This window comes from Trachemys scripta, chromosome 3 (genome assembly GCF_013100865.1).
Source record: "Trachemys scripta elegans isolate TJP31775 chromosome 3, CAS_Tse_1.0, whole genome shotgun sequence".
Classification (NCBI taxonomy): Eukaryota; Metazoa; Chordata; order Testudines; family Emydidae; genus Trachemys; species Trachemys scripta.
In genome coordinates this window covers 167,702,598-167,718,097 of record NC_048300.1, presented here as the reverse complement: position 1 = coordinate 167,718,097, position 15,500 = coordinate 167,702,598, and the positions used below count along the sequence as shown (strand labels likewise).

At 38.2% G+C, this 15,500-nt stretch overlaps 1 protein-coding gene across 1 annotated transcript in view; it reads right to left on the bottom strand.

Annotated features, from left to right (window-relative positions):
• TPO (thyroid peroxidase) overlaps positions 1-15,500 on the bottom strand; it is an 83,741-nt gene that overhangs the window by 64,399 nt on the left and 3,842 nt on the right. Inside the window, exons 3-4 of the mRNA XM_034763865.1 lie at positions 5,876-6,042; positions 2,915-3,047 (exon numbers count right to left, since the gene is read on the bottom strand). Coding sequence (XP_034619756.1) covers positions 2,915-3,047; positions 5,876-6,042 — 300 coding nt within the window. The remainder of the gene's footprint in view (positions 1-2,914; positions 3,048-5,875; positions 6,043-15,500) is intronic.

The window sequence follows — 15,500 nt, the reverse complement described above, 5'->3', positions numbered from 1 at the left end:
TCATTTCTGTAATAACTAGATTTTAGAGCTAGAAAACAAATTATTTTATCAGATTTGCACATGATGCCTTTGGGAATGCCCAGCCCTTTTATTCCACATGCATCAGCTGCCAATACAATTACATAGCTGCTATTTTTAAACATTTGAAAAAGAAATTCTGAATTTCCTGTTTGAGTTACACTTGAGTGAAAAGTTCAAAATCTACTCAAACTGATTATAGCAGAATAAAAATGTGACTGAGATATTCTCCCAGTCCCCAACACATACAGGGGAGTTAAAGACATCTTTTCAGCTAGGAAAAAAAAAAGCATTATGGAGCTTATGATGATTTTCAAAAAGAACCGTTTTCTAAACAGTTTATCTACATTATTCACCTAACTGAAATGTAACTTTTGCTGGAGTTTATAACTCCCAGATGCCTTTGAAAGTTCTAATCTCTCTTTTGAAAATAATTTCCTTGAGATAACAACATCTTCCGATAATACAACACTCTCTGCTATCAACTAGTGCACTGCAGAACAATGGGAAAAGTGGAGGTGCAGGCCAACAATGCTTCAGCAAAATGCTGCTCATATAAAAAATACAAAGAATCTCTGAAGTATCCAATGAAAGCATGGAATATGAGATCTCATTCAAGATGGTAAACTCCCTGGTGCAGTACTCATGTATCTACCTTGGAAAAGGAAAGGGCTAAACATAATATGGCAAGTTCTGAATCAGTAGCTTCAGGGGTTTCAGAACAGGAGTCAGATTCTCAGATAGTGTAAAATGATGTAGCTCCACTAAAATCAATTGAGCTAAATTGTATTATACCAGTTGAGTATCTGCCCCATGAAGCATAAACAACTAAGCCATCCTTCCCTGTTCCTAACATAACTGGAATGCCTTAATCTTCAAAATCCCTTCCATTTCTCTAAACAATACAAAGTACTCAGATCAATGCCACTTAGCTGAGGACCAAGACAAAGCTAAATAATTGCTCAGACATGCCTTTCCTCCCCATGCCCTCTATTAAAAAATAAGTCTGCCCCAATAAGTTATCTCATCACATACTTTTGGACAGCAAAGCTAAGGACAGTAAATCTGTTAATATCTATTTGGGTAGCCAATGCTACATTTGGGAATGGCTGATGCCACACAAGCCTACATTTAATCCTAGTATTCTCACACTTCTTATCAAACTGTCTGTACTGGGCTATCTTGATTATCACTTCAAACGTTTTTTTTTCTCTTACTTAATTGGCCTCTGAGAGTTGGTAAGACAACTCCCACCTGTTCATGCTCTCCGTATGTGTGTATATATATCTCCTCAATATATGTTCCATTCTATATGCATCCGAAGAAGTGGGTTGTAGCCCATGAAAGCTTATGCTCTAATAAATTTGTTAGTCTCTAAGGTGCCACAAGTACTCCTGTTCTTTTCAAGATAGTGGAGAGTCAGTCTCACTGTGTCCAAACTAAATGAGTTATCAATTGCAACTATAATATTAAGTACTATCTCAGATATTAAACAATTCTATAGGCCTCTCGTGGGATCAACTGACACACATATTTGATCTTATGTTGTAGATGCATTTGAGGATGGTCTTTTACACAACTTTTATCAGAGAGCTTGCCACACAACTCTCTTTAAGATCATTTGCAAAAATGTGGCAAAACTGACTGATTCCATAATAAAACCATTTTTTTAAACCAAGGTTAATTCTTTGTTTGGAATTTTCAGTTTGGCACAAATCCCTTTGATAGCTAAGGAACACACCCCCCACACACACATATCTCTACCCCCACCCCAGTTTCATTGCAAATCAAATCAGGGTGATTCTTCTGAAGTAAAATCCCTCTCGCTATTTAAAACTTCTGGCTGGATAACTTGAGTTAGCACTTTGGAAAATCTTTGTTCTTCTTACCATAAGAAGTAAGCAATCAAATGCAGTTAGGAAGTGTGTCGTGACATGAGAGCAGTTCAGTGTTTGTGGAGACTAAATTGAACCAGCAGCAATGTTAATACATTTATTTCTGAGCCACGTGAATAGTGAAAGCTGCAAGTTAATCACAGCCATAATTTTTCTAATGGCCTCATCAATAAAAAAGCAAGCTCTTGTTAATAAGCCCTTTAAGGAAAAGGAGCTATAAATAAAAACTTTGACAGGAAGAAAAGTCAATTGTAAAGTCCCACTGTAGCAGACCCAGATATTAGCAAATATGAATTCTGGGATTTAATGCCTTGTTGAAGAGTTTATGCTCTTGAAATTCACAGAGGCCTAGTCAATATATCATTTTTGGGGGTCAAATTATTAAAATGTGATACATTACTATTTAACTGAAATTCCGTTCACCAAACATCCTGGTTAGCCAAACATTGGTTTTGTCCACAGACACAGTAAAGCTCCTGGTCCTTTAAAAGCTGACCAGTCTAGGAAGCCAGGCAGCATTCCTTTCACTGAACGCCAGATGTAGGAAACTTTTCACTGTGGGTAAGCCATTTTGGGGCAGGCTGGTAATCTCTGTACTGTGCTCTGAGGCTCAAAGCAAAGATTATACAAAGATGACCAGTCACCTCTCCCTCATCCAAAACCGTGTTCAACTGAATGTTTTGAATGTGTCCCAAAACCTTCAGCCATCCAAGGCTCTGATGCGCAAGCATTTTAACACCACTTTGTGGTTTGCATGTAAGAAATCTGTATTGTACCTTTGATGTCTATCTGCTAGGGAACAGCTATGAGAAAAACTGAATAGTGGAGACACTGTTTTCTTTCTTTTCTCGTGGAGATATTATAGTGTTTTTTCTTTCTTCATTGTTTTCTTTAATCTAACATGAAATTAAGTAACCATTTCATTTTCTTCTGTGTCAAAAAACATATTTTTATGAGTAACAGGAAGAGAATTGTGTCCTAAAACAACACAAGTTACATACCTGTTATTGCAGGCACCAGTGATGAGGCGGTATTTATTGGCTAGGCAATTATTTGGACATTTTGGTGGCAACATGTAAGGCAGGCATCCAGAAATATTGGCAATCATGCTGAGCAAATCAGTTGATAAAAGATCTGGGGAAAAAAAAAAAAACAGCCAACCCAACATGACCCGTTTGTTTGCTCTATTTGTTAAAGAATAATGTTGTATCTGTTACAGTAGAATCCATTACAAAAATTAGCATTAGTCAGCTGTTACCCCCATCATTTCTGCTAATGTATTTGTTATTCATAAGTAATTCACCGTGTAGTTTATACGAATAAGGCCATTTTAGCTATTCGTCTTTCCTGATACATATATATCCCTGAACATCTAGATACATAGAATTATTTCTGCTCCCTGGCTAGATGAAAAGGTATATAGTATTTATTAGGTACTAGATCTGGGCAGTTTTATTAGAACTGGTTAAATTATTAATTGAATTAGTTAAAAATTCCTGTAGTTTCCAGGATCTGAGAAGCTGCATAAAACTTACAACAATATCTAAAGTGAACTGGGCATATGACAAACAAAAAGGAAAGAATCCAAAAAGTTAGTGAAAAATTAGGGCCAATATAGTTACAGGTGAGCTGACCTAAATACAGAAAGGAGCTAACATTGCACTTTAAGAGTGTGGTGCTCTCTTTATGAAGGCATGGAAAGCTTGTCATTAACAACTGCATTCCTTTATTGAAACATAATGCCATTCCAACACAACAGTGACCACAGCCTACAACTCCCTGATGCCAGAGCCCCACCCTCTGAGGTGGAGCATGACCTGTGGTCTCTGCAGCCACACCCCCTCCATATGTAACAAGAGCCATGCCTCTGCACTGAAGAAGCTACAGGCAAGAGATGGAGCCCAGTGGCCATCAGTGTTCATTGTGAGTCATGTGATTTCAACCCTTTTTGGAGCCAGCCTCAGGGTAAAGCAAGAAATTCCAGCCCTCATATGAATTTCAGATCTGCTGGAGACTGGCTGCTCTTCTGCAAGAGGTGGGGAAAGGGAAGGCAGCCAATAATTGCGGCTGCAGGAAGCAGGCACAGCTTTACTCCTTTCCCCTCAGAAGCCAAAAAAAGGTTTTGGGGAGGGGAGGGAAAGTAGAAGCATCCAACACCATCCAACAAGAGAGGGAGATGGAGAGGAGGGTGCAGAAAGAGTCCTGCAGCTCAAGGTGGCTCTGATCCTGCCCCCCTCTTTCCCTCCTGGGTCAGTCTGCTCTCCCCCTCTTCTCACATGAGTCCTTGGAATGGGGAGAGGGGTGAAGAGAACCCTGATGCACCTGCCCATCCCCCAGGCTGGGGAAAGAGGGGTGAAGAACCCTTAAAACTGAACGAGCATCAATAGTGATGCTGGGGGACTCGGGGCAGATGTGGGGCTGGATGGGTAGAATTGATACCGGGGCTAGGAAAGTGAATTATTAATTGATGGGCTGGAGAATGGACAGATGTGGGGTGGAGAGGACACATAATTAATGAATTAGAATGTTGGGGGGTGGGGAGAAGCTGGAATCTAGACACCATCAGGCAGCATGTGGGTACGTGCTGTCCCAGAGTGCCACTTTGTGACCTTGGATGGCCCTGCAGACACCCTGCCTCAGTTTTTCCTCTGAGTCCTGAGAGTAATACACCTACATCCAGAGTCTTTAAGAACAAGATTCCTCCTCTCTTGGGGCCACTTTATTTGGGTTAACCTCTTTTTAGTTTCACAGTTTCACAGCCCCCTTTCTCAAGGCTATGTGCTTCTTATCCCTGTCCTCCCTGGCCTCTAAACTCTGCCTTCAAGTCTGGGGACTTCACAGCCCTCCTTCTTGGGGCCTGTGTGAGTATGTCTACTGGGAGCGAGCCTCTCAGCCCAGGCAGGCAGACTCAAGCTAACAGGGCTCCAGCTAGCATGCCACAAATAGCAATGCAGATGTTGAGATCTGGCCTGGAGCTAAGGATCTCAAAGCCTATCGGGTCAGGAGGTGGGCTTGTGCATTCCACAGGAGGGAATTACAGCATAGCATTTCAGTGTGCACTGCTATTCATGTCTCCATATTCCGAACTGTGGGATAGCGTAGACAAGCCCTGAGTTTATGTGTATGGCATGAATTTCCCAAGAAAAAACCTGAGAGGGATAACTGTAGTACTTGATGTTTGTTTGCAACAGTCTATGTCTTCCATCTCTTGAACGATAAAAAAAGGTGCATTTATAATACTAACAAAGAAAATAGATATTATTGCAATGTTATTATTTATAGAGATGGTATTAAGTCATTACATATTTGGATCTAGGTCTGAATTTCAAACATCCCAAATGCCAGGGGGGTTGGTTTGGCCCATCTTAAAATAAAATATTAATAATAATGTTGTATTACTTAGACAACTCTCCAACTTTGAACTTTCCAGTGCATTACATAAAACACAGTAAAAGTAGCAACAAGGATAATAGCATATAAAATGCATAAAATTGATGCACCATGAAAAGTAAAAAGTCCTTCCATGTCTGGAGGAGACGCATTTCAGGAACTCAGTGCCCCAGAGGAAAAAGATACAAACGGTACCCTTCTGTGTCTGCCAACCTCAGGCTCCAGAAGGACCAAAGCCTCCGACCTAAGAAGCTCAACAAAACACACAGGACATTCAGTATATTTGTGAGATGATTTGTAGACAATACAAGTGCATGTGTATGATTGCATAGGATGCTAATGGCTAAATGCTACTGTTTAGCTACTCAAGAACCATAGTAGTACAATCAGAAATAAAACACAATAGAGGTAATTATTTTGTAAGATGCTTTTAAGAACTGAACAGCATGTCCTGGTGTGGGTATGAATAGTACTCCTGCCTGCATAAAATAAAAATGAACTCAACACAGTTTCAATCTAGGAGATAACCCTCAAACTATCAACAGGGATTTCTGCCTGTGTGTTGCATTTACCACTTGGATGCAGTGAGCGTTTCTGCTTCTGGTGAACTTTTTTTTCCAGCACTTTTGTTGATGTTTCCATTCTTTCAGATGCTTGGGAAATATCTTGACTTTCTTCAGGAAATTTTGAAAAAGCCATCAGCAGAGAAGGAGCTATTATTCCCCTCCTTTGGAGATTTCTATAACATAGATAAAAGATGTATTTTTAAGTGTAACCTTTAAATATACTGATATTTGTAATTAGGGCTTAAGTGGAAAAGATTGAGCCTGGGAAGATTTTTATCATCTTTTGATATTTGTTAAAATTATTTGTATCCATGTTAACAAGGGAAAATGCATTCCGTTCAGTGTCCCCTTTTTAAGAAACGTATTAATAATTATATACAGAGCTCTTTCTAGACGGAGAAGGAAAACACTCATGGTCTGAAACCACAATACAACAAATCATAATGTGTGTACACATATTGGAAATAGTTAAAGATTTGACTTAGAAATACTATATTTTAGGAAAGAACCCAACATATAAACGAAGGTTCCTTGAAGCCTAACAGAAGTTTTCTGAATATCTATTTAGTTGTTCAGTTACTCCATGAAAGGGAGTAACATGGAAAGCTATCATGCCAAAAGAGATTTTAGGTTGCTCATGGACAACAAATTAGATATGACTTTGCAAAGCAATATGGCAACAAAACAGGCACGTCAAATTTCTAAGGCATCAAATTATAACAAGAAGGTGGTAATTCCTCTGGTAAAACTGCACTCTGAATATTGTATTCATATCTGTGCCTCATTTTTTCATCTTAGCTGGAAACACCATCACTTGGGATAGTTCAGATTAGACTGAAGCAAATGCTAAAGATATTCAGTGGGAAATAACTGCAGTAATATTCTCTCATTTCTATGGCTACATCAGAAATAATGCTGCTGGACAGAGGACAGAAGGAATGTCACTCAACATCTCAAGTGGCAAATAGTTATCAGAACAGAAGGAATATAAGAATAAACTTTGCCAGAAGAACTAAACCACTTCCCTTTTATGCTTGTTGTGAGTTGATGATGCCCTGAAGCAAAATTTGTATTACATAGGGATAGGAAGAGATACCTTGTGGACAAAATACTAATCAATGCCAAATACAATAGTCACAATGTAGCATTAACCGAACAGTGAATCCAAATGGTAGGTTTAGTTTAAATGTCACATTGAAGATCACGGACAATTTAAGGCATAAAATATACAGTTAAGTACTCAATCAAGAAACATACCACTCAATCAAACTTGAGACCTCAGACAAGTGTCTAGTAAGAAAAACAGCTCCACAGAATGGGTAGCTGTCTGAGTTCCAATTCACTGTGCATCTGCTCATATTCTATCAGTGAAGTGCTGTAAATCTATAGCAAGAAGCTCCCACAAATATTTAACCATTTAGGGTTTGTTCCAAAGTCACCTAAAGTAAGTGGCAAAGCTTCCAATGACTTCAATGAGTCTTGAATCAGATCCCTAGAATGTGAAAAAACCCTGAACACAAGCCACGCTCAGTTTGGTGATGTGTTCTGTAGGCTCATGCTTTACATATAGTTTGGATGGAAATCTGGTGTGCAGCACTTTGTTTCACAAAGAGTGAAATTCCCAGTCTCCCAGGCCTTACGTTCAGTGAGCTCCACTGCAGCTGAGCTCTGCGTGTGAGAGGATAGTGGAACTGGGTCCTGATTAGAAGGAGGCAAAACATTTTGACCAAAATTTTATGGTGAAAAATTTAGGTTTGGTAAAACCAATGTGTTTCACAAATTGTTTAAAAAAATAAAAATAAAAAAAAAACAGTGTAACCAATCAATCCAAAAAAATCTAAAAAAAAATCAAAATGTTTTGTATTTACAATGTAAAAATTAAATGTTTTGAACCAGAAAAATCAAAACAACTTGTTCATGTTCAAATTTCCTTTAATTTAATTTTAAAATTATAAAAACATGTAAAAATGCTCAAAATCAAAATGGAATGTATTCAACCAAAACCATTTTTTTTCTCAAACTTTTTCATTTGCCAACAAATTCATTTTTTTTTATTTTGGTCTGATCCAAAATGATTTTTGTCCTGATTTTTTGAAATTACCAACTTACCAAAAAATCAGTTATTTGCCGAGTTCTAGTCCTGAGGGAGACAAGGGTAAAAGTAACCAACCATCTCACTTACTGTTGTATAATTCAGGAACAACTCCACTGAAGTCAAAAGAATTACAGAAGTGCAAAAAACAGTGTATGAGAGAGAAAATTCAGGCCCGAGGTGTTTACACATGAGCATAGTTGCCTAAATCCTAAAGTGTATGAGCAACTTGCACACATTACAATTATTTTTCAAATTCTCGAATATCAGTTCTCAATTACCTTAGCCTTCTCACAAGGTGGGAGATGGACAATTAAATACAGATGGACAATTTTCAAAAAGATTTCTCATCTGTATTGGCCATACTCCTTTAGCTTTAGATATAGTATCTTTCTTTTGCCTTGAACTAACATTTATTGAAGGTAGTGTTTGAAAATTCATAACCTGCTTTTAAGCCTGAGTTACCTTATACCCCTCAAGAGATATCCTAGATCAGTGAAGTTTTACAGAATATTAAATGAAACTCATTTCATTTTTGGACACCCCCTTGAGGACTTGAGTGTCAATGAATAACTGGTAATGTTTAGTGACCTTCTGTAACAGTAGTTTCTTATTTGGGGCATAGAAATTGATTTTTCACTTCCCAGCATATACAGATGGTCCCTTTTGTCCACTCGCCTGGGTATACAGAGGCACCAGCAGCAGACAGCAGTTTGCAAGGCATCTGAAGTGGTGGCATCTGGAACAGGCTTTGCAAATGAGGTTATTTCCCCCTTTGGTTAGAATTATGAAACCAGGATAGCTCCTGTGCAGTACATACTAAATAAAAGTATTTAGTTTTGACAGAAGACTCTGAACCATCTGTAGTCTGTCATTAAAACTCAAACACTTCCAGGGATGTCATTTGTCTTTTTCCCCCAGATAAAATGTACTCTGCTTCCTTAAGATATTCCTCCACCTTGAAAGACCCAACTTCAGTCATTCCTAGCTCTGGTCTGGTTCAGAAAATCTCATCTATTTTCATTAGAATTAGGCCAATCTCAAAATATTTAGCATTTAGGTTCAGTTCACATAAGAATCTTTGAGTTTAGGGCTTGTCTACAGCTTGTCCAAACTAATATCTTGAGTTTATACCAAATGGGGCTGGAAATCTCACAGGAAGAAGCTTTCTTAAAAGATTTCTGACAGGGCTAAATTGAGGTCTTTTCAGATATTACATCTCATCTGCAGTTTCTCTTTACACCAAAAATTTAGGACACTTTATATACTGTACCTATCCCTTCTACTTTTCTTTATATTATTTTTCTTAACCTTTGAAAATGCCTTTGTATTCACTGGTTAAATGGAAACTGCGTATGCTTCTTTCTTGATTATTCTGATGCAAACTCATTGATGATTATCTCTGAAATCTAATCTCTTGATAAGATGAATTTCAATGGCAAGGAGAGTAAAATAATTAAGAAAAGTTTACCTCCTTGTGACACAGAGAGAGTTTAACTCTTTGGTGCACCAAAATGAACATTTAGCATTTGTATTGGGAAGTGAGAAAATCCCATTTCTGTAACAGGAAAAACTGACAGCAAAGCATACTTTCTAACAGCTTTGTACATTTCTCAAAGGCCATTAACTTTACTCTTTGAAGCAAGATACTGCATCTCTTTGCAGACAGATATCACAGTGATGAGAATATTATAAGTAAGGTTGGTCAAAAAATTCAAATGAAATATTTTTCTTCTGGAAACATGGATTTTTGTCAAAACTGACATTTTCTGCAGGAAAGATCCTTTTTAATAGAACTTTTCATCCAAAAAAATCTAAATGATACATTTTGTTTATGGCCAGGTGTTTGTTATTGTTACGGATCTGGTCATGCTCCTCCTGCTGTATACTTGCCAGACTGCTGTGAGGGGATCCAAGCTCTGAATCCCATGTACCCTTAGCTTGCTGGTGGTGGGCAGAGTTTAAGCCCTGTACCTAGCTTTGGGCCTCTCGGCACATATTCCAGGTGAAGACTTCATGTCTTACACTCCTCTTGGCAGGGGGGACCCTACAGCCAAATGCCTAGACTTTGAAATCTCTTCCAAAGCCTCTCCAGAAGTTTGAGCCTTGTGGCTTACAGTTTACCTCTTCAAAGAAATGTAGCAATCAAAACAAACAGATACACAGACATCCTTGAGAGTGGATTCTAAAACACCATTGTTCTTTACTTAACAGCATGAGAAATACACAGATCTATACAAAATAATGAACACACCTATATGCATTTCCCTGTCTCAGATGCCTTACCACTCTGGAGAGCTCTTTGGGCCTAGGCAGAGCTTTCTGGGGTGTCCAGGATCTTTCCCCCTCAGCTCGTAACATCTCTTCAGAATCATGGAACCTTTCCAGCTCAGCTAGCATTCGCTGACTTGGGGCGGGCCTTTAGTTAAGCTGCAGACATCCCCCCACTAAGAAAGCATGCCTGTCTCATGAAAGGGAATAGAAAATCAGTACCAATGTACCTGAAACTGGGTTGGGAACTCTCTAATTAAAGATGTGGTCTGTTCCATAACTTGTATTTCTAATGTTTTGATTAGATTCACTGGAGCGGTATGGTTTTCCTTTGCAGGCCATAGTGCAGTGACATTTATGTATATTAATTACATTTTAAATCTACGTTGCAGTGTATGTTATTGTAAGTTAATAAAATATATATGTGTATATTTTAGAAAAATACATTTAAAATGAATATATTTTATTTTGTGTAACTGCCATTGTATTTTCACTGGGTAGTTAGTGTATTCTAGTGGTTAATGGTTGGCTCTGAGAGTCTGGATTCTTGAGTTCTATGACTGGTTGTGCCAATGTCTTACTTTGGAAAGTCACTTTAACTATGCTTCAGTTTATCCTACCTGTAAATTGAGCACAATAATGTTTACCTAAGATAAAGGTTTTTGAGTGGCTTTATTACTTAATGATTTGAAATACTTTGAGCTTTTTGGATGAAGGAGTTATAAAAATAAGTGGCACGTATAATTATTACTAGAAATACACATCTAAAGCCAGTGACTTAAATCTAAGGAACTCCAGGAATCCTTCATGACATGTAGCCAGAAATTACTGCTGAGTTATACTGTTCTTAGGTTTACATGTTCACTAGAGAATATCACATTTTGGCCAAAGTGCAGCGAGCCTTTAGATCACTAATTGTATTGTTCTCTGTTACAACCAACATGGCCTAGTTAGCTTAACTTCAACCAGACAATCATCTTTTTACACTTTAGATTTAGCAAATCGGCAGGCAGAGAGAACAATAACCAATGGATTGAAACAAATTTACCATGTAATAATTGCTGACAGTAAAGTACAAATTAATTTGAGAGATTTCTCGTGGAATATACTGAGTCTGTTTCCTTGCTGCCTAGCACCTGGAGATAGATTCTTGGGTCCAACAGAGCTCTGGTTAGGCAGGACCTAAGGCAGGGAGAGCATAGGCAGACAGCCTGGTCTAGTGGATAGAGTTCTGAGTCGGGAGACACACGTTCTATTGCTGGCTTTGGCAATGACCTGCTCTGTGACTTTGGGTGAACTACTTCACTTTTCTGTGTTTACTTTCCCTCTCTTTGTCTGTGTTAGACTGTAAGCTCTTTAGGGCAGGGACAGTCTCTTACTCTGTGTATGTTGAGTGCCTACAATCCTTAGTGTGACGCCTAAGCACTACTGTAATAAAAATAATAAATCATAATAAGAATAATTGTAATAGTAATGAAAATTATAACAATGGTGACTATTTGTATTATGATAATGACAAAGACAGAACAATGGCCCCTGCCTTAAAGAACCAAGAATCTAATTATATGGTGAGAGACAACAGGTGGGTACAACAAACGGGCCTGGGCAGCACAAAGAAATAACGAGATAATTCTAAACTGCACAACAAACAGTGAGAGTTGGATCAGGCCCTAAATAATATTAAAATATGGGAAAGCTATTTCAAAAATATTGCATTTTGCTAGAAGTTCATTGATCAGGACATTCAAGTGAATGAGGACAGATACAAGGATGGATTTAAGCAGCAGGCCACAACTTTATTAAACTCAGCACCCGTCCCTGGTGTTATCTGCCCCCTCTACCCTTACCAGGTATTTAGTAATCCAGTGCAGGGTTTACAGGGCCTCTCAGAAATAGTCCATAACTCAGGGTAGACTCTCCACTGCCTACTCCTAAGATTCAGTACATTCTGCTGAATCCCCTTCCCCTGTACCACTGTGAAGGGGGCAGAAGGCACCAGAGAGGGACGATGTTCTGTGAAGACTTCAGGTCTCCCCTTTTCCCACAGGCCCAAGTTCCAGCAGTGAAATCCTAGGTCTCCTTTATTTCTGGGAGCTGACCCTTTGCCCTTTCATCCGCACTGTGCACTAGCTATAAGTTGTGATGAACTAAACATTCATATAAATTCCTAGTTTTTAGATTTGAAAGTCCTATTCCTGTTTAATCATGAGGCTATGAAGAAAGAAAAACCAAAACAAAACTACAAAGGTATCAGCCAAATTGGCCCCAATGGGATAAATTCCTTTCTGACCTCTAAAGTAGTCAATTTGTCTGACCCAAAGCATCCTAAACCACAGTTCCTATACGAAAACTAAGGGGAGGAAGGGTGATACAAAAAATCCCAGGCAAGGGTTTAAATTAATGATCGCGGGAAGCAAGAGACAATTAGCACCCAACTCCCTCTGGCTGGCCAATGGGCATCGGAGTGCCCATGGGAAGGAGGAGCCTACACCTGTGTACACTCCCTCTCTAATTCTGAAGCTGTCTGGCCCCCTGTAGGTCTAATCAAGTTTACATTTAAAAAGTTAGCAGCACTGAAAGTAGCTGAAGTCAGTGAGTTTAATATGTTGCTATTCAATAATTACAGCATTTATAAGTATATGGGGAGGGTCTAAAATAATACAAGAGTCCAAATGGTGATATTAAATACCTAGTTCAAATTGAAGTAATAAATAAAATCTAGTTTTGTTCACTCAGTGTGCTTGCAGTTTGGAAACCTAGTTCATGAATTCAGCAAACAATTTTGTACTGTTGTACTTGGAATAATTAAGAGTTTCCCAATCCCACACTGAATAGGAAACTGCCATTTCATCCTAGAAATGCTTTTCATTCTCAAGAGCTGAACTCATTTGTATTGTATTGTGGCCTTCTTCAGTTATTTATGAGCTCAAGCGTGATGATTTGAGTTTTTGCAGTATTGTGAATTCCATAACTTCCAGAAGTTCAAATATGCAGTAAGATTCATTTCTCATAGTTTTTAAGGTTTGTACTCACTAAAGTCTTAATTCAACTGCACCATATTCTTTTACATATAAAGAAAATAGTTTAGGTTATTAAATTGCACATACCTTTAAAGTAACTTGAAAATACAGAAGCATTTTAAGAACTTAAGAACACACCTGCTTTAGCAGACTATCCAAACAGACCAACAGCCCCCTCAGTCCAGTATCCTGTCTCTTCCAAAGGCCAGGGGTCTGATGTTTAAGAGGAAGGTATAAGACACACTCATAGGGCCAAATTAAGTCAATAGCAAATCTTCCATTAACTTCTATGGGACCCATTGACCTACTGAATTGGCCTAAAGGCACCGAATTGTGTAATGTTATATAAGATAAGGCATATTTCTTATGGACTTCAGTTAATGATCATTTTATGCCCTGAACTATGAAGATTGACAGCTCTGCTATTTTATACTAATTAATGTAACTGGAGGTGCTATTTTTATTCATATAGAACTGAAGCCTGCAGCTACTGAGCTCTTAAGCATTTAAGTATGTGCTTAGTGGATATAGTCAGAGTGCTCAGAGGCTTACATGATCAAGCCCATCATGTAAAATGCCTACAACATTTTTACTCTTTCTAAGCTGTTTTCACCAATAACATCCTGCCTTAGAAGGTTCCACGGGTCAACCAAATATTCATTTTATCAGATATAATTTGTCATCTGATTTTCAATCATTGTGTTCTTTGTATAATAGGTAAAGAAAATAGGACCTGCTGATTGGTCTTTTCTATATTATTCATTATTATTATTATTCCCTAAGAAGCCTCTATTAAGAAGAACATTAAAAATGAACTTTGAACATTGCAACACTTTTTATCTTGTATATCTATTATTTTGTTAACATCTTGAAAGAATTTAAACAGTATGGTGCCCTATTTGAAATTAGCTGGATTGCAATTTAGTTTCTAATGGATTGCAACAATCCAGCAGCACAACTGGCAGTACTAATAATACTTGACATTTATCATCCATAAGGCACTACACAAATGTTAATCAAATAACCTTCACAACATCCCTGTGAGAGTGGTAAATATTATCAGCTCCATTTTATACATGAAGAAACTGAGACATCAATATGTTAAGGCCAACATTTTCAAATTTGGTTGCAGAGCTGTAGACCCCCAAATCCATATTTAGGCAACTAAGCAAAAGTGACCTTCTATCATACTCAGTCTACTCAAAGAGCTGCAAGAAGCTTTCCTGGGATCTACGAATCTCAAGTCATTTTCACCATATACAGATAAACCCTGTTTACACAATGGCCTCAGGGACATCTACAAATGTAAAAATGCTGGAGGGCACAGGAGAGAAACAAATTTGGGGTAGCACATACATTTAGATATTTAGAGCTACCTGTACATAGAAATCACTTGATCCCATGCCAAATAATGGTACATTTTACATTGAGTGCCCTCCCGACCATCTTGACCAAACCGTGATTGGATTACCGTCTTCACTGTTCTCCCCGACACCATTGAGGCTCCAACTTCACTATGAAAAAAACAAGCTATTTTTTTTTGTTTTTGTTTTTGTGTTTTAACTCACATTTCTTTTAACAACCCACCTCTATTCTTCCATTGGGCATTAGTTAAGCTACTGAATTTATTCAGTCCCTAACATCATCTCATGCCAAAATCTCCTTAACATGGACTCACTGGGTGAAATTGTGGCCTCACCGAAGTCAAGGGGATTTTTGCCATTACCTTTGAGGGAGCCATGACATCACCCAGTGTTTCTCTCTCACTCAGATGCTGGTAAAATATAGTTGCTATTTAAAGCTTCACTTTAGCCCAATAAATAAATGAGGTTATGTGAAAACTCAGACTAGTTTGCCTCAAAGATTCATGCTGTCTGACATCTTTCATTGGATTCAAACAATCAGAAAACACTCGTTTGCTAGAGTATTTTTTGTTTTTTTACATAGTAATGCTTTAGTAGTTAATGAATAAAATATTGCACTACTGTGCAGCATATGATGTTATACAAACTAGATTGGTTCACAACATGTGAAGGATCAGAGGGGTAGCCGTGTTAGTCTGAATCTGTAAAAAGCAACAGAGGATCCTGTGGCACCTTTAAGACTAACAGAAGTATTGGGAGCATAAGCTTTCGTGGATAAGAACCTCATTTCTTCAAATGCAAGTCATTGCATTTGAAGAAGTGAGGTTCTTATCCATGAAAGCTTATGCTCCCAATACTTCTGTTAGTCTTAAAGGTGCCACAGG